The sequence below is a fragment of the Hemiscyllium ocellatum genome, chromosome 21 (genome assembly GCF_020745735.1).
Source record: "Hemiscyllium ocellatum isolate sHemOce1 chromosome 21, sHemOce1.pat.X.cur, whole genome shotgun sequence".
NCBI classification, from domain to species: Eukaryota; Metazoa; Chordata; class Chondrichthyes; order Orectolobiformes; family Hemiscylliidae; genus Hemiscyllium; species Hemiscyllium ocellatum.
Window position 1 is genome coordinate 55,758,244 of NC_083421.1, and position 25,186 is coordinate 55,783,429.

Sequence of the window (25,186 nt, forward strand, 5' to 3'; positions counted from 1 at the left end):
TCTGCAAGTTGACCTAGGGCACAGAGTAAAACAGTGACCTGTTCCCACGTGCAACTTTCCGTCTAGATTTTCTTCACTTTGCTGAGGATAGTACCAGCAAACTGCTAACATTACCCTTCTTTGCCTCTATACCTTTCATTCAAATCATAGGGGCCTCTGTCAAGTATCATATTTACTGTATAAATTATTGATGTTTTATTGATTTTAAATACATGACTTAAAATGCAACTCAGATAGAAACTTGAAAATAGTATTCCAAATCTTAATGTTTAGAACTTATTCGCGTGGAACTTATTCTCAACCTATTTTTGAGAGTGAACGTACAATTCGCAGGAGTATGGTAATGGTGATATTTCATATGGAGACAAAGAAATTTAAATAAAGTCAATCAATTTTTTTAGTTCCAAAGACAAGGAGCCAGTTTGCTAAGAATAGAAAATTGTTGAGGGAAACAAATTTTGCAATAAACTTACCCAATGTCATTGAGGTACATGAACAGTTCAAGGGGCGAGGTGCGAGTAGTCTTGTCCCCCAGGTTGGTGACCTTGACAGGGACACCTGCAGCAGAGCAAAAAGAGGAAAGCATTTCAAGGCAAAGGATCGCTAACTTCATGGCTGTTGCATTAAATGGGGCTGACATATATGAACTATGAATACACCCTAGTAACTAAGAGCACAGTAGGCCTTGGCTAAGGAAGCTGCATCAAGAGACATAAAAACTCCTTTCTTTCGGGCCGTGAAATCATGACCAAGCCCTTTACTAATTAAATTTCACACTTCAGCATTGTGTATGCCACAGCACCTTCTGTCCCACCAGTACCTCATGCAGGCTGGACAAATGAGCGAATAGAATGGGCTTTTTCAGGCTGATAAATAGAGGGGAGCGCACATTGCACGGTCGGCATGCACACATGCTCCACATTATCCTGCCCTACAAAGGTGAATGTCTGTAGTAGTCCATCAAGAGGAATAACCCCATGAATTAATCATTGCCCAAAACAGGCAAAAAAGGAGATGTCATTGGCCTTCTTATTAGCTGCACGAAATGAGCAATAAATGAAACAGGAAGCAGTTGGGGGTGTGGAAGGAGGAGAAGCAGAAAGCCAGTCTCTAATCTCCTTCACATCCATCTGTCTACCTTATTAGCATATAGCACAGCAATCAGTTGCCAATCAGAGTAAAATAGCCTTTTTAGCCTTTTCTCTATAAAATGTAAGCTCCACATTAATGATTACTAAACCCCGACAAATTTTTGCGCCTGTTGTATTGTCCTCCACTCAGCCTCGCGAGCACCAACATAGTCATTCTGTTGTCCAAAAAGCTACTTAAGTCTGAAAATAGTTAATAATTAGATTAAAACTTCAAATAAATTAACTCTAAGCTGAATAGTTATCGCAGGGGGGCTTAGTCCACTACAGCCATTAAAATGTATTAGATTTTAGGGCATCTATTCCCAGACACAAAGGACCGTTAACATAATAGTGCTGTAGAGAAGCAATGCATTGCTTTTTTGAAATAAAAACACAATAAAATGCAGTGTTAAAAGGAAAAGCTCGATATGAAACACTTTCAAGATGTATATCTGTTTCTATTTCACATCAATAGCAACAAGGTTTATTTAACTATTCAAAAAGTATAAATGACAAAATAAGTTGACATTATAGTTTTAATAAAAAAACTTAATTAATGACAATACTATCATTTATATTGGATATATTATGTCAACATTATTTTCACCAAATACAAAGCAGATATTGTAATTTAAGAAAGCCCACGTGACAGCATTTGGAGCTGGGTTATCCAATCACACAAAAAACTTTAAGGCTGTGGTTCTCGAATCCACGTAAAGGCATCAAGGCAGGGGTCCAAAATAATGATAAGGAGCTCAATAAATGTTAGAACTGAGATCCCCAAGACTATTTGAAAACATAAGAATAATAATGGGGACTCAGCGAGTGCAAGCGCCAGGCCTTAGGACAATGGTAAGGAATTGAAGTGTTGGAGATGGAATCCTCAAGCTTGCCTTGAGAAGATATGGGCGGCATGGTGGCACAGTGGTATGGGCGGCACAGTGGTAATGGGCAGCATGGTGACACAGTGGCATAGTGGTATGGAAAGCACAGTGGCTCAGTAGTTAGCACTGCTGCCTCACAGCACCAGAGACCCGGGTTCAATTCCTGCCTCAGGCCACTGACTGTGTGGAGTTGGCACATTCTCCCAGTGTCTGCGTGGGTTTCCTCCGGGTACTCCGGTTTCCTCCCACAATCCAAAAATGTGCAGGTTAGGTAAATTGGCCATGCTAAATTGCCCGTAGTGTTAGGTGAAGGGGTAAATGTAGGGGAATGGGTTTGGGTGGGTTGCGCTTCGGCGGGTTGATGTGGACTTGTTGGGCCGAAGGGCCCATTTCCACACTGTAAATAATCGAATCTAAAGAGAGAGTTCAGGTATACATTAAACTATGTGGAGGAACGGAAGGACATCCAAAGCTTAAGTACCCTGGATGCTAAGGGTAGTTCATATGAAACTGCCTGAAAGACAGTCTGCTGTTTCTGCAGTGCCGCATAGTCTGTAATTAGCTTTCCAGATTCAACTATCCATCTACCATCGTATTTGGATAATGAGTCTGAACTACCCATTTAGTTGCCAATCTGGAGAAAATCACATTATGATTTACCAGACAGTACAGATTTCTTACCTTCTTTTGACCTGTAACAGTAAGGTTCTGAAATCCATAGGGAAAATGTTGCATGGAATGTATATGCACTTTAAAGAGCCTTTGATAAAAAATATATTTTAATGAAGTTGAAGCCCTGCATGGATATGGAAGCGGCCAAGTCACAGAAAGCAGAGAGAAATTGTGGAGGGTTGTTTTTCAATCTGGAAGGTAAAAATGCAGTGATGCTTTCCAGAAACTAGTATTAGGACCATTATAGTTTTCAATATATATTGATGACCTAGACTTTGTCATATTGGTGAATCGCCGTTTCGGGCATGAGCCCTTCTTCAGGAATTCCTGAAGGGCTCATGCCCGAAACGTCGATTTTCCTGCTCCTTGGATGCTGCCTGGCCTGCTGCGCTTTTCCATCAACACATTTTCAGCTCTGATCTCCAGCATCTGCAGTCCTCACTTTCTCCTTTGTCATATTGGGCATTGTTTCAAAATGTGCACATGACAAGAATAGTAAAAACTTCAGGAGGACATGGACTAATGAAATGGAGCCAAGTGATATTTAGCTTATAGACATTTAATTTATAGAAATGTAAAGCAAAACATTTTGAAAAAGAGAATGAAGAAAAATGGTACAATCTTAAAGTGTGGAAGAACAGACAGACCCAAGACCATTTGGCATCTTGAGCCTACTCCACCACACAATAACATTATGGCTGGTCTGTTTGCATTTCGAATTCCAAATTCCCACCTACCAATAACTCTCGAGGACCTTGCCTAACAACCACCCCTGTCTTAAAAATATTCAATCACTTCGCCTCCACTATCTTCTGAGGCAGAGTGTTCTAAAGTTGCACAACACTCAAAACTTTTTCCTCACATCTTTCCTAAAAGGATGACCCCTAATTTTAAGACAGTGCCCACCAGTTCAGAAACACCATTTGCACATCCACCTTGTCCAGACCATTTAGATAGTTACCAACTTCAATTAATTAATTTCCTACTTTTTTAAACTCCGGTGATAACAAGCTCAGCCTGTCCAATCTATTCTCATAGGACAACCTGCACTTCCAGGTGTCAATCATAAACTTTCAAACTGCCTCCACTACATTCAAGGAGGACAAAGCTGCACAGGATATTTGGTTTCACCAATGCCCTTTATAACTAACACATAAAATCCTTCATTTGATATAATAAAACAAATAACTAGATGCTGGAAATCTGAAAAATGAAATAAAGTGCTGGAGAAACTCAACAGGTCTGGCAGCATCCATGAAGAGAAACCAGAGTTAACATTTTGGGTCCAGTAAGCCTTCTTCACAACTTAACTTTGCATTCAATTCCTCTCATAATGAAGCATAAAGTCCCATTAGGTTTCTTGATTACGTGCTGTATCTGAATACTGTGACTCAAGCACCAAAACACCCAAATCCTTTTGCACCTCAGAACTGGGCAGGTGTTCTCCGCTTAAATAATACTCTGCTTTTTTTTACTCTTCCTGCCAAAAAGTGAACAACTTCATATATTCCCACATTTTTCCTGATCCACCAGATTTTTGCCCACTCAATCAATCTATCTAGATCCTTTTTCTACTTCCTTGTCTTCTTCACAATATACTTTCCTGACCACTTTGGTGCTGTTTGCAAATTTAGCTACAATGTATTTAATCCTCTCATCTAAATTATTGATGTAAATTGTAAATAATGAAACCCTACTTGAGTCCCTTGTGGATTTCCACTCGTCACATCTGATGGATCTCAAGGTTCACGTATACAAATCTTAAAAGTGGCAGCACAAATTGACACATGGTGAAAAGACACGTGGGATCATGATCTTGCTAATTAGAGGTATAGGATACAAAAGTAAGGAAGTTATTCCAAACCTTTATAAATCACAGATTAGACCTCAGCTGGAGTACTTTATCCAGTTCTGGGCATTATACTATATGCTATATAAATGCAAATTGCAGTTCTTGCTATTAATTTCAATGGACTGAAAATCATAGACAATACATGCCCAAATTTCTAACTGATACACCCACCAAGCAATAATTCAGACAATTATGCTGTTCAATTCTTCCATGACAAAGAAACAAATCTAATTTGGATCTTGCAATTCTGAAGTTTATTATGGCCCAACTGTTTCTTGGTTGCATTAATCTCTTCTTCATTACTCATCGTCAACCCAAGATGAAAAAGGACTTACCATTTTTGAACTCAATCTCCAATTCATCAGGAGTGTTCGGAGACTTTGATGGGTCAACTGTCATCATAAACATTCCATCTGGTGCATGATTCTGTCAGATTATTGAAAAAACAAAAATCAATTCAACTGCTCATTGCAAAGCGTATTTAAGCTTATTGTCAAGTCTCTAAAAATGCTGCTCTGTAGCATGATTTTAGTTGCTGCCTGAGCAATCCTGTTTGCCTCTGTTTATTTTTCCACATTCTTCCTCTTTGGAAGGCAACACAAACTCATTTGGTTTATTCAGTAATATGCATCTGCATAACATGAACAGAAAATATCCACTCTCCAAAATGGGAATCATGTAAGTTGACAAGGGCTGAGTTTAATGAAAATCATGCTGAATTCCGGGTTTTACGTAACTTACCAACTGTTATCCATACTCCACCCCTCTCATTTGCAAAAATACATTTTGTCCTTAAAAAGCAGATATAAAGGACCCCAGAACATAGTTCAGAAAGAATGAATGGTGGGGAAAAAAAAACAGCATTTTTCCAATTCACTTTCCTTGCAATTTAATGAATGAATTCCATTAATTTTCACGTAACTATTTTATGAAAATTTGAGTACAAATATAATTCGCAATGCAAAGCTTAAAATGGATTTCAATAATTAGAACTTGCTTTCAGTTTTATGTGCTAGCTTAGCTGATTCCACATTTAAATCCTCAGCAGTGACCTATATGAAAGCTAGTTTGGAACCTTGTCACAATCCAGGTTTATGTACAAGATGTAGTGACTAGTAGATGCAGTGTTCAGAAGTCCTCTACATCACTTGTGGTGCTGCCCTGTTCAAAATAAGCCAAAAGTAATGAAACAAAATAAGAAAAACATTTGTGTAGGGTAATAAATTCGTTGAAGTTTTCAATTTGGTTCCCCATGCAGTGTAATTTCTGCAATGTTGCTTGGCACCCTACTTGTGATGCCTTGGAATGCTGAGATGCAGTTTCATATATGCAGTTATAAAGTGAAAAATTCAAACTTCCTGTTACTTTGAAAGTGTAAACAAAACTTACATGTTTTCCCAAGGAGAAAAAGAGAAAGGCCATAAGTGAAAGAAAATAACACAGATGAGGAGGGAAAATTAAAGAAAAGGGAAGAAGGAAAGAATAATACAGACATAACGAAGAAATAAAAACACCCACCAGAGGCTGTTCTACACCTCTGCAGCAGTGAGCTTGAAAAACAGTGCTGTCAAAGTCTCAGCAGAATTCTTGCCCTCTACTGGGGCATTGTGACCTGGAAAGCTTGGGTGAAATAATTATGCACTTTATCACAACCATCAAAATTGGAAGGGGTGGGGTGGGGGGAAGCACATTTTGTTTAATTTAGTGGTTTAATCCTTACTTTTATTTGTGATCTAGTGACAAATGCTATTTATTTTCAGAAGACAGAAGAAATAAATATGAAGTAGACGAAAGACCCATTCCTAGTTTAAATGAAATCAGCTAAAAAAATTGTTTTAAATAAAATTCTCTGTATTCTTAGGTTTCTCACTTCATGATACTATAGCACTGAAACTAGAGAACAGATTTAAACATATCCCAACTGTGTACTCTAGCCTTTTCAGTCCTACTCTTGAACCACAATTTTGTCAGCAGGAACAGTTTTCAATTATAGAAGGCAATAGTCTAATAAGGGTCTAATGTGTTGACCATACTCACCTAAAATACAAATTTTGATTCATTGATTTTAGTCCCTTTTAAAGCAGAAGCATGCTTCCTTAAGTGTAGGAAAATCTTCATTGCAGTAAGTCTGGATAAAGTTGCAGTAATTACTGCAACTTAAAAACTATTATCCCTAAAAATCAGGGCCTGTCGTGTCAAATTAAAATATAATTCCTGGCACTTTCTGCTTTAACAAGAGAAATGAAAACTTTATTTTTGTAAAAACCTAAATCAATCATTCAGAGGATCTTTTCTTCCCTGTCAATGTGCTCATAGTACAAAAGCAAAAACCCTGCCTCAAGCTGAAAATATCTCCTTAAATATATCAGTTTTAAATTCTAAAAATAAATTGTTTCTTTGAAACTGGTATCCCTGTGCCATTATTAAAGGCTACAAAATCATGCCTTTAATTCCCCTCAAGTTGATTTCATCTCATCCTTTGACATGTTCTCAGCTGGAGTCAAAGTAGTCTTAGAGGAGCAAGTCAAGCAAGAAGCAAAGACTGCAGTTGATATAAAATTTGAGTTGATTTGGTATTGAATGAAAACCAATGCAGATCTATGACCTTGGCAGATGTCTGACCACCAAGTTTATTAAAAAAAAAGTGGGCACTTTGTGTGCCTCTGATAGGATATCAAAGATGAAGCCATTAAGGACAGAATGTGTCACAGAATAGAATGCTTTATTGAGGTACCAACATCAATCACAGCATGGGGGATGGACCATCTTTTTAAAAAAAACTCTAATAGCTTGACTGTATGGGACAAATCTCCATTGGAAGTTGTGTCAAACACGAAGCAAACATTAAACATCCTTTCATTAGCAATTGCTCTAATGAAACGACTGGGGAATAAACAAAGCAATAAAATAATAGATGATAATGAGCATTTTGGGAATTTACTGAAAACCAAAAATCATCTTCAAAACAGATCTAGAAGAACTAAATAATTAAATTGTTTAAAATGAATTGACAAATAAAGTAATTTTCCACAACAAAATAAACTGTGGATGCTGGAGATCTATTCCAAACAAAAAACAGAAATTGCTGGAGAAACTCAGCAGATCTTACAGCACCTACGTGAAGAAAATAGAGTTAAGTCTTTGAGTCCAGTGACCTCTCTTCAGAATAAAATCTTTGTTCATTAAATCAATATATTATACCAATTCCAGTTGCTCTCTGAAAATAGGCATTAATAGGTTTTCAACACTAGACTTGCTCACTCAGATCCTGGCTTTGGGAAGATGGTCCTAGGTGGGTTAGTGCCAATAAACTGCGACACTAACTAGCAGCATGTAGTGTCAAAGCTGTCCACTTATGTAAAATTTTGCCCCTTCCATTAGCTGAGAAAATAATCTTCACTAAGGGGGCACTAAGATTGACTCCATCATCATCACCCTAATAATTTCGGAGCAGAGATCAGACCAAGCAAATTATAACCTATAAGTTTAACAAATCAATAGTGTTCTTGCATAGCAAAACCTGATTCACAAAATCATACACACAGGCTGCTCCTCTACCTTGTAATTAATTTCAGAAAGTTTCTGAAAGGTACAGCAGGACACATATCGTTCTTCAATATTTAAGGAGCATAAAAACATGAAAACGTGCAATTCATGTATTGTACTTTACAACGTAACAGAGCATGAACTATTCCTAAACCTGGTCAATTGTGATCAAGGACAGGATTTTTCTTTGGGGTGTGGTTGAGTTCCAAAATCCTGATCCTACCCACAGGGTACACTATTAATTGGTGAGATGGTAGAATGAACATCCAATTATTGGCAGCAGGAACAGGAATAGAGGTGGGACTGAATGTAAGTGGGCTTGACTTAAATCTGCCATTTTCAGGACACAGCTCTGGATATTCAACCTCCAACAGCCACACCAGCTGAGGAGCCTGAGGATGCAGGCTGCTCCTGAAATGGGAGGAATGTCTGGCCATGGTACTGAGAAACCCCTGAGCAGTGTCTGATCATATTTGTCACAAAATAAGGAGGTCTACAAGAGAATGCAGAAAGGAAGAGTTCCCTGACCATGTCATCACCACATGGAAGAGGGAGAAATGGGATTAAAAGCAAGTTGGGGAAGAACAGATGAACATCTGTGGACAAGATGGCCATAAATGCTACAATGCATACATTAAATAAGTTCATTACACTCCAGGCTATGCAACAGCATACTGAAGGCCCAGCTGCCTTAGGAAACATCAGACTGCAGAAGCTTTTACTCTTAAAGGTTAGTTCTCGTGATATGACTATATATTTTGTCTTTCACAGGTACCAGTGCTGGGACACTAATCTTGAACTCCATCATCACCACCCCACGTATTTCAGAGCAGAGATCAGGCCAAGCAACATTATAACCTATAAGTGAAGCCTCCACTAGCATAGATATTGTATACCCTCACTTCATAAGATATGGGGTACTGAGTGATAAGCACATGAGTGTACAGGAGGATGTGAGGAAATTGGAGGATTACAAGAATCTTGCTCAGCTGGACAAAGACACACAGGGTCATTGGAGTCACAGGAAAGGAAGATCTGCTTCGAACAGCAGCAGATGTACTCCCATGTCAGATGCCCTGAAGCAATGCCGGGTCATTGACATACCAGATTATGGAGGAATTTCCATATGGCTAACAGCTTTGAACATATACTTCCTCCATTGATAGAATGGCCAACCTCATGGAGAGACAAAGGCAGCAGCAGCAACTGGAATATATGGAGAAATTGCACACTAATGTTCACAGGATACATGCCACAAAGTTTGCCTTGAAGGTTGCTGCTGAAAGTGTGTTGCTGGTTAAAGCACAGCAGGTCAGGCAGCATCCAAGGAACAGGACATTCGACGTTTCGGGCCAGAGCCCTTCCTGATGAAGGGCTCTGGCCCGAAACGTCGAATTTCCTGTTCCTTGGATGCTGCCTGACCTGCTGTGCTTTAACCAGCAACACATTTTCAGCTCTGATCTCCAGCATCTGCAGACCTCACTTTTTACTTGCCTTGAAGGTTCACTGGTACTTCTGATGCAAAGGATTTGAGATAGCATTTCATTTGCACCCCATTTGGCAGTCCTTTTCACCCATCTGAAGTACCATCCAAAGGCAGAGGCAGTCACCTAGACACTGATGGTATCACCCCTCACAAAGTGCAATTATCATCAGCCACATCTTTTGTCCCTCTGAGCGGCATCTGTGCTGAAATGTCCAGTGGTGTCTCCTACAATGACAATGGTCTTTGGCACTTCTGCAGTGTGCCACTGTCACTTCAATGGTGAGGTTGATTACCATGTGCATTTTAGCCAGGAGTTGAGACCCTCCACTTGCTCAGAGGACACAAAGCGAGCAGCTAAAACAGATCATTCCTCACACAAATAGCTTTCTGAAGAGTCCTGGAGTGCCATATCTGTGGCTATCACCTCCTTGTGCACAACCCATATGTTTTGCACCTTTTTCTCATTTTAATGTCTTAGTGCAAAACATGAAATTTTTCCAATTAATCATTTCCTGTCACGGTTACACCCTTGTAAAGGTCGACACCTCTTTGGGGGGCCATACTATGAGCAGTGCCACCAGCTTGTACAAGATACTTTTTCAAATGTACATTAGGATGTTACCTAACCATTCTAGACACCAGAATTGTATCTTTAGAAGTCCAATAGCCTGTTTAGTGGTTATCACATTGAGCAGATTGCTATTGTTGTGTGCCTTTGTATCAGGTTCCTGCAGTGGAGTGAGTAGCCATCTCTTCAAGTGTAACCCAAAGTTAAGATTCTTGGAAGGAGCCAGAGGAAAAAAAATCTCAAAGTTACAGTGCTGTTGATCAGCAAGACACATTGTGCAGTCATGCACGGTGTCATACCTTCCACAACAAGGCATAAATTCGTGACTAAATTTCTGGTGAGTTGTAATCTCTTCTCATACTGGTTCTCAATTATGTGAAGGTAGCTCCACCTTCAAAAGGAGATTCTGTGTTAAGAACATGGTCTCTGTGCTTGTTGTCCCTCATGCCCCTATACTCTGTCCTTTCTGCATTGGATGTTGTTCCTTTTTGTCACTGGACCCAATATCTGAGAGTCATGTTACCATTGCCTGCTGTTAGCATCATTTTGCTCAGGTGACCACCTAATTAATGATAACTTTACCTTCTCCTTTTATTCCCATTCAACGTTAGAAAGGTAATGATTCACTTCTTCCCTGCAAGCTCTGGACTCCCAAGGTCAGTTGTGTGCCAACGGCCAATTCCTCCTCTGAGCTGTTTCCCTTTCATGCGGTCTACCAAATTTGTTGTAGCAGTTACAACTGGTTACCTGCTGTGTATCCAACTCACGCGCCTCAGGCCTGCTTCACACTCTGCATGCTGCCCATCTGCACCAACAAAATCTGAACATGGCCATCAATGAGCTCTCAATTAGCTCTTTGACAAACTTAACTACCATTATCACTGAATCAGGTGGGCTTCCAGGGTTAAGCTCTCATCCCCTTGGTGAAACTTGCCAGCAACAGCAAAGGGAGACTGGCATGGCAACTGGTATTGTTATTTTTATCCCCTGCCCATCATTCCGAAAAGCCTTCCACGGGTCTTATAAATAAGACGTGTTCTCAAGAAATATTTTAACAGAATCTAGCACAGCAGCAAATAAGATGCTATCTGAATTTTCAAATCAAAGGGAACTACTGTTTGGAAAACAAAATAGTAATAAAGAATTCAGAATACTTTTGTTTTATGCCAACCTTGGGTGTTTCATCAGTAAACATTAAATTGCTGACACCACTATTGCAATTTTTTCCTCTCCCATTGCAATAAGTGGCTTCTGCTTCATCAAACTTGAAAATGAGAGACATGGAATAACTGGTGCCAATTTGGAAGGTAATAGCCTAATGGTATTACCGGTGGACTTTTAATCAAAAATCCCAAGTTATGTTCTGGGGAGCCAGATTTGAATCTGAAGTAAATACAAAATGTGGAATTAGGAGTTTAATGACGACCATGTAACTGCTGGAAAAACCCATCTGGTTCACTAATGCCCTTTGGGGAAGGAAACCACTGTGCTTACCAGATCTGGCCTACATGTGATTCCAGACCCACAGCAATGTCGTTAACTCTCATCTAACCTCTGGCAATAAATGCTGGCCAAGCCAGAAACCCAAACCCCATCAATGAATAAAAATGAATGAATACCTGATGAAGGAGCAGTGTTCCGAAAGCTAGTGATTAGATTAGATTATTTACAGTGTGGAAACAGGTCCTTCGGCCCAACAAGTCCACACTGACCCGCCGAAGCGCAACCCACCCATACCCCTACATATACCCCTTACCTAACACTACGGGCAATTTAGCATGGCCAATTCACCTGACCCGCACATCTTTGGACTGTGGGAGGAAACCGGAGCACCCGGAGGAAACCCACGCAGACACGGGGAGAACGTGCAAACTCCACACAGTTAGTTGCCTGAGGCGGGAATTGAACCCAGGTCCCTGGCGCTGTGAGGCAGCAGTGCTAACCACTGTGCCACCGTGCCGCCGAATAAACCGAATAGTGCTTCCAAATAAACCTGTTGGATTATGACCTGGAGTTGTGTGATTTTAACTTTGTCCACCCAATTTAACACCGGCTCCTCCACATCATGTGCATTTAAACAGGAGCAAACCACTGCTTACCAGATACCATGGCTAGAATTTAATAGTTGTGGAAGGGTACATCTACCAGCTTGAGAACAAGTGCCAATCCCCCCACAGCCCTATTCAGGTGGGCCAATAAACTTTAGTTCTAATTGGGCATCCAACTGAACAGTGCAAACCTCCCAAGGAATCGAGTTCATTACAAGGCAGAAATTCCACCCCCCCAAGAAGTGCTGGATGATAAGTTAGCAGCAGCTCCCCAGTACCAGCAATACCACTAAAGCGCTGACTAATGTCAACACTGTATGTGGACTTTCATAATAGATTGAAATTAAAGCCTAAGGGGACAGGCATATGGGACAAGGTTGGACCTGAAGAAAGGGGACCTGGTGTCAGCAGAGGGGTAGGGGTTATTCAATAGCAAAGGCAGGGGATTGTTTCCTGTATGCTGCTGATACCAGGTTTCTCCACTGCGTATGAGGGATATTACTGCCCTTCCCGCCATGCTGCAGGAAAACCTGCCTGCTGCAATTAGAATGCCAGTGACTTTTGAGGTGTTTAATTCATCGCCAGTTGAAAGGCTGCTCTCAACCCTTACCAAAACTTGGTAATGGAGAGTTGGGAATATGGTGGTAGCATCAAGGATGCCCAGACAGCTTCAGGGGAACGTCAAATTTTTCCGCAAAATACAAATAAATCAGAAATAGCTCCAAGATTATGCCTTGAAAAAATACCTTTCAACTGAAATAATACAATGCTGTTTTCTACCTACTGGTTCAGTTCCATTCTGCAACTGGACATTAACTAGCTTTCTTATTTTCTTCTGAGATACCCACTTTCCAACTGTTCACACATTTATAAAAACACCAGGTTGCATGTTCAGGTTAGCAATAGAGTGTCATAATTTGTTTACCTGATGTATTTTTGTAAGGCAGACAATGAATAAGTTACAGAAGGGAAAAAAGCAGTTTTAGCAAATGCCATGTTACAAGACAGTGTGGCAGTATCTACGTTTAGGAAAGTTTACCTGGATACATTAGACTGTGTTGTGACTTCCATTGGAGATTTTAATTGTTTTACAGATTAAGAAATTGCTAAATAACAATTTTTAAATATTGTAACGTTTAAAAGACTCAGACTGAGAATGAAGTGGACAGTTTACTTACTCAGTTGATTGTATCAGTTTAAGGTTCCAATCTGTCATTTTATAAATGTTAAACAATTACTACCAGTGACCTTCACAGGCAAGTACAGGGTTAATGTTACCATGTACTGAGCCAAGAAAAACAAATTAAAGAGAAATGATGTGAACATATTGAATTGAAATATATTAGACATACTTTATATTTTGTTTTATTTAAACACAATAACCAGTTTCTTCCTGCATATAGTACGTTTACTTAAATTATTTTTTCCTCTTTACCAAACATTGAAAGAAAAATTCAGATCATCTCCAATTTGAATCTGACCTCAACTACTTCTTAAATGAGAATATACCACCGCTCGATCAGCTTTCCTTGATTGTTCGGTGTTCTGCTTGCTCTAGTTCAAAAAAAACAAATCGTTTTGCACACTATCACTGCGTTCCATTTAGCCCTCACTGTAGGAGGCCAGACTGCAATGTCAGCCTCAGAGAATCTGAAGAAAGTCTACCCAGAAAGGGGTGAACAGAAGAAATTGGAGGCAAATGGGCCGTGAACTAAACCATCATGTAGAGCTATCGATGCTGATAACATTTATTCAATCGCCTGATATTGTTGAGCTTGGCCTGAATGAAGTCTTTCAGGGTGCTGCATGAAGTTAAAGCAAGTAAATTTCTATCTTTTTCTGCATTAGCTGCCTCATTGCCCTTCAATCGGCCTCACAAAAGCAGAAAATGGTTATACCATCTGCTTTCAATTCTCTGTAGCCAAATGTTCTTGTTGCGCCACTGCACACATTCAGACTAGCTCCCCCCTCCACCTCCAAAACCCTCACCACCAAGTATTAGTCTTCTGGGTATGTCTAAAGGCCTATTGCAAAGTAAATAAGCCTGGCTAAAAGAAGTTTGTCTTTATAACAAAAAAAATTAACTCTGTTTTTAGGATGAATTACAATTGGATTTATAAAAGTATAAACAATTTAACTCCACTCTTTTATCCCAACACATTTAACAAAAATTACTAAATCTCAAATGGAAGCAGACAAGTGTGGGGTGCTAAGAGCAACAGTTTCTCCATTAAAACAGGAGCTTAATTGTACTATTTTGTACTTGGACCTGCATTAAATGCAATTCTTCCAAATGCGTAACTGTGACTGGTTTTTAATCAAAACATAAATTGAAGACATTCTAATTTTTTTTCAAAAAGAGATCTTCTGAAAATTTGAATCCTTACATCTGAGTAGTTACCAAAAGTTGCGCGATCAAATGGAAACAAGTACATTTTTTAAAATGTACACGTAGAGTGAGTTTTGAAAAAATTGTTTTTTTTGTACCACAAATTCAGATTAACAATTGATCCCACACCAAGATTAATTAGAATCAAATACTGCACAAGATAACCAATCAGTTCTGATGAAGAATCGCCAGAGTTGAAATATTAACTCTGCTTTCTCCCCACAGATGCTGCCTTACCTGCTAAGTTTCACCAGCAATTTCTGTTTTGGTATTGAATCAGTGACTGTTTGTCAATTTTCAGATTCTGGTAAACCGAAATGATTTTATAACTGGGGAGAAATTCCAAGCTTTGCACTCTTTGCACAATTTAACAATGGGATGGGGTGTACACAAACTACACAGGCACTAGTTGCACATGTGGAATCCACTGTTAGGTGACCCTTGTAGACCTAAATGAAAGTCTCAACACTTGAGCACTTGAGCACCTTTTTCAAAACCTGATGACCAGGGAACCTGATGACCAGGGAAGAGGTAATGCTCACCCACAATGGAATCTCCAGGAATGCTGATAGGGGTGGGAAGGGAAATATATGTCTGGTAGTGGGGTCCATTTGGAGGCAACAGAAGTGGCGGAGGATGATGCAATGTATGCGATGATGGTTGGTGGGGTGAAAGGTGAGGACGGGGGGGGGGGTTCTGTCCTTGTTGCGTTGGGAGGGGTGGGGTTCAACGGTTGTCTCCCTTGTGTTGACTGAGGCCCACTCCTCTTAGACTTTGGAACATGTCTGATTGAAGCATATGCAATGTGTTTGCCACAGGTGTGAGATTGATATTAACATGGTGAAGTGGAGGAGATATGCTGTCCATTTGCAGGTGGCGGAGGATGATTCCGTTTGGAGGTGGTGGAAGTGGCAGAGGATACTATTACCAGCGTCCGAAGAGACCATTCCCTCCACGACTCCCTAGTCAGGTCCAGGCCCCCCACTAGCCCGGTCCAGGCCCCCCACTAGCCCACATCCCACTCCTGGCACCTTTCCCTGCCACTGCAGGAAGTGCAAAACCTGCACCCACACCACTCCCCTCACCTCCGTCCAAGGCCCCAAAGGACCCTTCCACATGCATCAGAAATTTACCTGTACCACTACCAATGTCATCTACTGCATCTGTTGCACCCTGTGTGGTGTCCTCTACTTTGGGGAGACAGGACTCCGTCTTGCAGATCATTTCAGAGAACATCTCTGGAAGACCCACACCCACCAGCCCCACTGCCCTGTGGCTGTACACTTCAACTCCCACCCCGTCCCACTCAGTCAAGGACAGCCTGACCTGCTGTGCTTTCAGACGAGCACACTCTTGACTCTGATCACCAGGATCTGCAGTCCTCACTTTCTCTATGGCCTTTATGTTGTCTACTCACTCATTTGGAATGCCTCAGTACTTCTAGTTCACCTGCATCAACACTATCATTTGTCCAATCACCACTTTCAACTCACAAATCCCTCCTTTAGTCTCATTCCATAACAGGGTCAAAGAACAAGGATAGGTTTTGGGGTCCCCAACATATGCCTCCTCACTTCTGTGAAGAAAGAATCCTGACTCTGACTGCTCCAAGTGGTTGACTGATTGTCCAAGGCCCTGGACTGATATCAGAAGCTGTTCTTGACCTACCGTACTGGGAATCCCTGCCTGAATGGTGTCTCCCTTGTGTTGACTGAGGACCACTCCTCTTAGACTTTGGAACATGTTTGATTGAAGCATATGCAATGTGTTTGCCACAGGTATGAGATTGATATTAACATGGTGCCGTACAGCAACAAGGGCAGCATGGTGGCACAGTGGTTAGCACTGCTGTCTCAGCGCCAGAGACCGGATTCAATTCCTGCCTCAGGCGACTGACTGTGTGGAGTTTGCACATTCTCCCATTGTCTGCGTGGGTTTCCTCTGGGTGCTCCGGTTTCCTCCCACAGTCCAAAAATGTGCAGGTTAGGTGAATGGTAAATTGCCCGTAGTGTTAGGTGAAGGGATAAACGTAGGGGAATGGGTCTGGGTGGATTGCGCTTCAGCGGGTTGGTATGGACTTATTGGGCCGAAGGGCCTGTTTCCACACTAAGTAATCTAATCTAAAAAAAAAGACCACCCCTTCATTGTTGACTGCTGACAAACATGACTAGCCACCTGGCTTTGTGTGTGTGCCAAAAGGCAAGTCAAGAAAGATGTATGTGAGCCCATCGGCTCTGGCTGAGGTGACAAAACATTTAAAAATTGGGCAAAACAAGGCAAACTAGAGATGCTATGAGACATACGACCACAAGACATAGGAGCAGAAATTAGGCCATTAGGTCCATCGGGCTCACTCCACTATTCAGTCATGTCTGATAGGTTTTTTAAACCCATTTTCCTACTTTCTCCCCTAACCTTTGATCCCCTTTGCAATTAATAACTTAACTATCTCGGTTTACTCAATGGCCTGGCCTCCACAGCCTTCTGTGGCAATAAGTTCCACAGATTCACCACTCTGTTGAAGAAGTTTCTTCTTATCTCCATTCTGAAAGATCTTCTCTTTTCTGTATGGTTGTGCCCTCAGGTCCTAGACTCTGCTGTCAATGGGAAACATCTTCCCAACATCCACTCTGTCCAGGTGGTTCAGTTCTGTAAGTTTCAATCAGATCTCCCATCATCCTTCTAAACTCCATTGAGGATAGATACAGAGTTCTCAAACATTCCTGATATTTTAAGCCTTTCATTCCTGGCGTAATCCTCATGAACCTCCTCTGGACCCACTCCAGGACCAATAACATCTTTCCTGAGGTATTTGGCCCAAAGTTGCTCACAATACTCTAAGTATGGTCTGACCATGGCCAGTTAAAGCCGCAGAAGTACATTCTTGCTTTTATATTATAGTCCTCTTAAGATGAATGCCAACATTGTATTTGCCTCCCCAACTACCAACTCAACCTGCAAGTCTACCTTAAGACAAACTTGAACTAAGACTCCCAAGTCCCTTTGCACTTCCAATTTCTGAATTTTCTCCTCATTTAGAAAATAGTCCATACTTTTATTCTTTCTACTAAAGTGCATGACCTCACACCTTTCAACATTGTATTTCGTCTGCCACTTCCTAGCACACTCTCCTAACCTGTCTAAATCTTTCTGCAGCCTCCATGCCTCCTCAATACTACCTGCGCCTCCACCTATTTTTGCATCATCTGTAAATTTAGCTCGAATGTCCTCAGTTCCTTCATCTAAATCATTAATGTATAGAGTGAGAAGTTGATGTCCCAATACTGATCCTTTTGGAACACCAATAGTCACTGGCTTCCATTCGGAGAAGGACCCTTTTATCCCCACTCTCTGCCTTCTGCCAACAGCCAATCTTCTATCCATGCTAGTACCCGGCCTCTAACACCATGGGCCTTATCTTACTCAGCAGCCTCCTGTGTAGCACCTCATCAAAGGCCTTCTGGAAGTCCAGATAGATAACATCCTTCAATTCCCCTTTGTCTAACCTGCACGTTACTTCCTCAAAGAATTCTAACAGATTTGCCAGGCATATCCTCCCCTTAAATGAAACCATGCGGACTGTGCCCTATTTTACCATGCACTTCCAAGTATTCAGAAATCTCATTCATCACAATGGACTCCAAAATATTATCAATGACTGAGGTCAGGCTAATTGGCCTATAATTTCCTGTCTTTTGCCTTGCTCCCTTCATAAACACGGGAGGTTACATTAGCGATCTTCCAGTCCTCTGGGACCCTCCCTGACTCCAGTGATACCTGAAAGATCACTAATAATGCCTCCACTATCTCTTCAGCTATCTCAGTTAAAGCTCTAGGGTATAGCCCAACTGGTCCTGATGATTTATCCACTTTCAGACGTTCAGAGCATCCAAGTAGGCTCAAAGTGAATGAGTGCTAAGAAACCAAGCACTAAGAGAATAAATAAAGTTCCCCAAGATGCACCCTGGTCCAAACTGAGTGCCTTGCACTGCATACATCATGCAGCATTGCAAAGTAAGAGGTGCCAGTGCAATCCAAAGTGCAGCACTAAAATGCAGAACAGTTTGCAAGTGGATCAGGGATGAGCTATGTTGAGCCTGGTATGTGTCGAATATCAATGTCTGTGAACAAGGGATACAGTACATCCAGTCACTGCCCATCAGATGTGCTCTGAGATGTTGATGCTTGGAGTTCGAGGTAGAGGGCTGAAGGAGAAAACAATGAAATAAAGTTTCCAGGTAACTGTTTTGACGTTCAAGTAACTGTTTTGACTTTCAAGGCAGGAATTCTTGGCATCAAGGTTATATTCAGCTGATGGGAAAATGGAAAACTGCATATTAATGAGGAAATTAAACAACAAATGAAAATGATAATAAATGCTAGTGCATGCTAATAGGCTTCTCGCCATTCAATATTCAGGTGCAGAATGGGACTGTACACTTAATGTAGAGATGCTCCTCACTGTGTTTCCCAACCGATTTCCCAACTTTCTCACTCTGTTCCACATTGTTCAGGGACTGGGAATATTCTGCTGTCTGACTCAAATGTTATCAGTGGCAGGCTAGAAATTGATGGTAATTTGTGGAGCCATGGCCAGTGGTGGAAGCTTGTGTAAAACATCCTAATGAAGCCAGAGGATTGATGTATTTTGATTTTTGGCACTTTTACTTCAGGCATATGATGATCATGCATCCTAACACTGTGCTTATTTGTGCCACACTGATTACACACTAATTCCCACTTTCCTTCAGGAGGTCAGGTCTGCAGGGGCAAAGGAGAGTTTGAAGGCTTCTTTGCATGGCCTAGGTGAGCACGCCTGCCCTTTCTGATACAAAAGGAGTGCTGAAGCCTCTTTGTTACTTGAGGACTTGACAGTTCCCATCTTAATTTCACTGTAGAATCTCCTAAAACCCCTGGAAAACCATGCAAGAGTACAAGTTTTAACTGGGGATTTGAAATGTGCCTCGGGAGCCACATTAAAATATGTAGACTAAGAGACCCACCTCTTCATGTCAGAACAATCAGATGCTTCCCCATCCATTACTGGTACCATCAATAATGGTAGCTTGCACCAAGCAGCAGATTGGAATCACGTTCCCCATGTTTTATTTTTAACCAGAATGATAAGAAAGTAGCACCATGCTATCACAGGAGTAGATGAAAAGGCTCTCAGGGTAAAGTAAATAATTACATTAGAGTGAAAGATACTGAAGTATGGGATCAGATGAAGAGAGGTGTGAGGAAACATGTATGAAGTGCAAACACCAGCATAAGATATTTGGCCAAAATGGTTTGTTTTTGTGGAGCCTTTGTTATTCTATGTACACCATTCAGTAGTTAATAATCCTTGTGAAATGGTCAACGCAGCTATTAATATCTTTCAATAAGAGTCAGTCTCCCATCTGTTCTGACATGACAGGACAACTACATCATTCAGCCTGAGGAAGGGTCACAGAAACAAAATTAGTTCTTCCATCCCAGACATTGTCAAGGTAAAATATATGGCTATCATGCAAGGAGAGAATTAGATATAATTATGATGGGTCATCTTCCTCTTCTCCACAGTCCGAGAAAGATATTTCCATGGATCAGTCAACTTGTTGGAATTAAATGCAACTATTTTCCTGCCTGACATTTGTCTATATTCTATATAATCAAAGGTGACATCACAGCCAAACCAAACCCTGGTCCCTAGTAGTTATACTCACAGTAGCAAAGACCCACCGACTTGTTAGATACAGAAACTTTGGTTGAGTTTCAGCTTCTTAACTAAACCTGAAATTTTAAGTTAGCTATAACTGCCAGGCTGAGGTTGGCTAACAAGGCGCAGAATCAGAATGATGTGCAACCTTTATAGCCAATTTAATAGCTTCTTTTGAATTGCTCAGCCAAAGCAAGGTATCAATTAATGGTGGGAAAACAACTTGGGGAGTCCAGTAGTTCACCATCAACTCAGGCAGTTGATCTCTATTATGACAGTATTATTAAATCCCTTGATGGGTTATGGCTTCAGTTCGAAAAGCAAACAAAGGAACTCAAAGGCTACAATGAGAGTACAATTTCACTATACATCAATATGGACAACTTCATATCATCATTAAGGTCAGTAAAATAAATATTGGAACTATCATTAAATCACACTGCACAAAAGAAACCTGACAATTGTCACCAGCAAAAAAAAATGAAAAATCTGTAATTCTCTCTCGATTAGGGTATATTGTAGACTGATGTGTTTCAAGGCAAGTATTGGATGACATTACAGCATTCAAGTTCATTCTTGTGTTTTGTAAATACATCAGCTTAGAGGTAAACTCCAAGTCCTCTGATATAGTCTAAATGGAGCATTAGCATATAAACACAAATACAGTTCTTAAACCAAGTGCCTTCCCATAAATGTTTGAAGTGCGGCTGCACAGATCCACAAAGTGCATCACACAGACTGGGATGTAAAAACTGTCCCTAAATGTTTAATGATCAAAAGATAACATATTACATCATTTGAGTTCAAACTTAACATTGTAAATTTTTCAAGCAAAGTTTCATGAAAGCAAATTGTACTTTTCTCCAGATTATAGAAAACCCATCATTAGCTTCCCCTTTCTAATATAAATGAGTAAACATGCTAGTAAAACCAGATAAAAGCTTGTAGTGAAGACTTGAAAATGGCTAATGGCAATGGAAAAGCCAGTCTATTGGCTGCTACTGCCTTTGAAAATTGTATTAGTTCATGACCTTCGATCAAACAAGACCCTACATTTCACAATGAGAGAAACCACTGCTGCAAGCTGCCAACTTTGAAGCGCTCCTCTGTGAATGTGGCTCATCTGTCTAATTGCTTCTTTATTGTTTCGATGTGACATTGTACAATACAATGTCACATAGAATGTTTCCCTCCCCATTGATCTCAGCAGCAATAAAAAGCTTTAAAACACAAATGATAATACTACCAGGGCTTGGCCTTGCCATTCCTCCTACCCCCATGAAATTTCAAATTATGGGTCACACACATAACACATTATAACCTTAATGGCATATTTGAAAGTATTTCAATGTCATGATATATTACCTTGGGGTTTTCCAGGATCCCAGACTCATAGCTGTGGGAAAATATAAAAGAAAATTTTAAAAAGTCATCAATGAAATATTTAACATGCAAGAATGAAACAATATTAAGATGACAAGCATTGAAACACATACATTAGTCAGTATGGATTAAAAATGAGTGCTGGGAATATAAAATAAGAAAATTGTTGGAAATATACATATGGTTTGCCAGTATTTGAGTTCCATCATCGTGCAGGTTCTAACAAAGAGACTTCATACAAAATATTAAATTGTATGTTCTCTTTCAGAAATAAATGGATATGTTGTGAAGTCCCAATTTTCACCTCACTATTCAACATTTTACCTGATATGCATGATGTTAGCATCCATACTCCAAGGGCTTTTGGGAGTAACAGGAACTGGAATGCCGTGTCTCTATAATCCGAAAAAAGCAAATCACCAATCATTTGGGATATTTTAAGCCATCATCCACTGTACTATTCTGCTAAATGCAAGTAACATTCTTTACAGTGAAATATTCCTCAATGTTTCTACAATCCAATTACAGACGCAGAAAGTGTTCATGGGAGCAAAGTATTTAAATAATGTTAGTGTCTTCATTTAAAAAAGCAGAGGAATTTCATAAACATTTCACATTTTTGCTAACATTGCAGTGTGATGTTAACAGGTAACAGACCCTAAAGAGTTCATTGAAAAATCATAATTCCAAGCTTTTATCTTATCTCATAGTCCCCATGGTATATATTATCCCTCGCTGCTGCTTATTTTAGAGTTTTACTACTATTTTGAGATCACCACAGAGATCAAGTAACAAAAATAATTATAATATTATAAATCATTATAAACTTAAAACACAGAAACATGCCATTTGATCCAACTGATTCATGTCACTATTTAATATCTTCTCACACCTGACTTCATCTAACCCCATTAACACATTCTTTTAATCTTTCCTCCTTGTAATTATAAAGCTTCCCTCTAAATGCGTTTATGTTGCTTGTTCTACCCTCTTCTGAAATTCAACCATTCTCTGGATAAAGAAATTTCTTTCAAATTCTTTGTTACATAAATACATTGAAGATAGTGCAGGCACACGTTGGACATTATCTATACTGCACCTAGTCATTTGCTTTTCCATCTTGCAGCACCTTGTAGGACTTTAACTGCTCAAACTGACTGGGCTACTATTTTTTTTGTGGATGGTAGTTTTGACTAATTGTTCGGCATGTGCCATTTCCAGCTGTCAAATTAAGCTCAGCTTTAAAAGCCACACACTGCTCATCAATTTCCCCTCAAGGTTCACTGCTGCGCTGGGAACAAACTAGTAAGAAATGATCAACGAATTAGAGACAAGCTTCAAGACTGAACAAAAGATTACACAGGGGAGCTTAATGTGTGATCAATGCATTAAAGAGGAATCTTCAATTGAATTATTTAATATTTCTGGTACTTCCGAGTCATTTTTATACAAATGTAGGGATAATTTAAGATCCTAAGAGACAATCAATATCGGTTTACAGGGATTGGGGGAGGGGGGAAATGGGAAGAATTATGGTCAGGAGAAGAGACAAAAATGATGCAGAGAAGATGAGCATCTATTCTTGTGAACTGATATGATTTCCCAACCTCCAACTGCGAGACTCCTCCTTCAGATAACACACACAATACACTGAAGCATAGATAACAAACAATATTATGAAGTAATTCATTACTTTAGCCCTAATTATCTCTAATCACCTCAACAGAACAGTACCCCTGGTGACCAGGACCATCAGCTCCTGAAACTCAGTCTTGCAGAAATGCCACCAGCTACTTAGGCCAACAGAAAGAAAACTTTAGTATGGAACTTTTCACGTGAAAACAAGCTCCAGCAATGAATAACACTCAGAAACTACTCAAAACAATGATACTATTCATAGAGATCTGTGTTGAAGTGAAAGAATTAGTTTTTGTTTTCAGAGTAATAAATTCCACTCAAAAACAAAATATCCTTCCAAAGGCTTTTCTAAACTCACTGAATTTCAAAAACAGGCTTCACTACTCAGGCATTTCTGATTTTCTTTTAATATATGGGGAAAGTCAAATAGAGTTTCATTCCCTGTTAAAGGTGTAATATTTCCAGCCTGAACATTCTATAAGCTAGTTGGTTTGTTTCCTTTGAAATCAAAACAAATTTAATAGAGGTCTCTTCACAAGCTAAAAAAAGTGCTACTGGAAAATGTATTCTTAGGAGTTGTGCATCATTTCTCTTCTATTTATGTCATCCACAAATGCAGCCAGTAGGGACGACAGGCATTGGTTTTATTTTGGCTGCATTTATGATAAATATCAATGCTAGATGGAGCACTGCAGTGTTTTATGTGGTCTAAGAATTAATAGGTGTTTTGTTTATTGAAGTAAGACAAGAAATAATTCCCACAAGAACTGAAATTTCAATATTATCTTATTTTGTATACTCCTCTTTAAAGAGTACACTAGATATTTGACTTCTCTTGTTTGCCTCTAAAAATATAGTCAGAAGATACCGTCCATTTAGGAGTTTCACAGGTGCAGAAAAGGTGACATGTTACAGAAGCTTTTGCCTCTGAATAAAGTGAGCTTGTAAAATCACAATCCAGTTAAACCTACTTAGATAAACCCATGTACTTAGAACACCAACTATTATCCTATGCTGGTAAGATACCAAGAGTATAACTGCACATGCACTGATAGATCTAGGTTAGTGTTGAGAACATACAAAATAAAAACTGAAACTGTGGATGCTGGAAATCAGCAACAAAATCCCTCAGGGAAGAGTCACTGGATCCAAAATCCAACTCTGATTTCTCTCCATAGATGCCGGCAAGACTTGCTGAGCTTTTGTAGCAATTTCTGTTTTTGTTGTTGACAGCATACATTCCACTATGAACCCATTGCATGTTGGTTAGAGTAAAAACAAAAACATAGTATAGTTTGACCTACATTGCCTTTTTTGATAATGAGGAAAAAGTTAGGAAGCAAATGCTGGACAGCTAGAGTCAAAAAAATGTGGCGCTGGAAAAGCACTGCCAGTCAGGCAGCATCCGAGGAGGAGGAGAGTCAACTTTTTGGGCATTTCCTGATTTTGATTTGTTTGACAACAGACTAAACTTAGAAACCTTCAGTTTACAAAGCTTAGTGCAATACACATGACATTTATCCACTTAGTAGCAATTTATTTTAATAATCAGTTTTACCTTGTTACATCCAGATAAAGCTATTATCACTGCTTAAGAAGAATAAGTCGTCAGACTTCAGGTCCAAATTTGTTCAAAATTTTAAGATACAAATTTCAAGATTCTACATTCCAAATTAGGTTATTACGTAAATACATACACATCTATATTCATTTTTGGTACATAAAAATTCTTCATTCAATCAAAATTGTATCAGAGTTCTGCACAAAGTTAATTTAGGCACCAAAACAGCTTCATTGTCTAGTCAATTGTCAGTAGATGAGATCTACAGTTATTTTGGAAATGGTTGGAGGGTCTGAGTATCAGGAGAAGCTGAATTTACTGGGGCTAT

General features: G+C 39.8%; 1 protein-coding gene across 2 annotated transcripts in view; it reads right to left on the minus strand.

Moving 5' to 3' along the window:
- Window positions 1–25,186, minus strand: part of ass1 (argininosuccinate synthase 1) — a 157,638-nt gene that overhangs the window by 54,740 nt on the left and 77,712 nt on the right. For both annotated transcript variants that reach the window (XM_060841116.1, XM_060841117.1), the window contains exons 7-10: window positions 21,984–22,054; window positions 21,642–21,672; window positions 4,874–4,964; window positions 474–558 (exon numbers count right to left, since the gene is read on the minus strand). In XM_060841116.1, coding sequence (XP_060697099.1) covers window positions 474–558; window positions 4,874–4,964; window positions 21,642–21,672; window positions 21,984–22,054 — 278 coding nt within the window. The remainder of the gene's footprint in view (window positions 1–473; window positions 559–4,873; window positions 4,965–21,641; window positions 21,673–21,983; window positions 22,055–25,186) is intronic.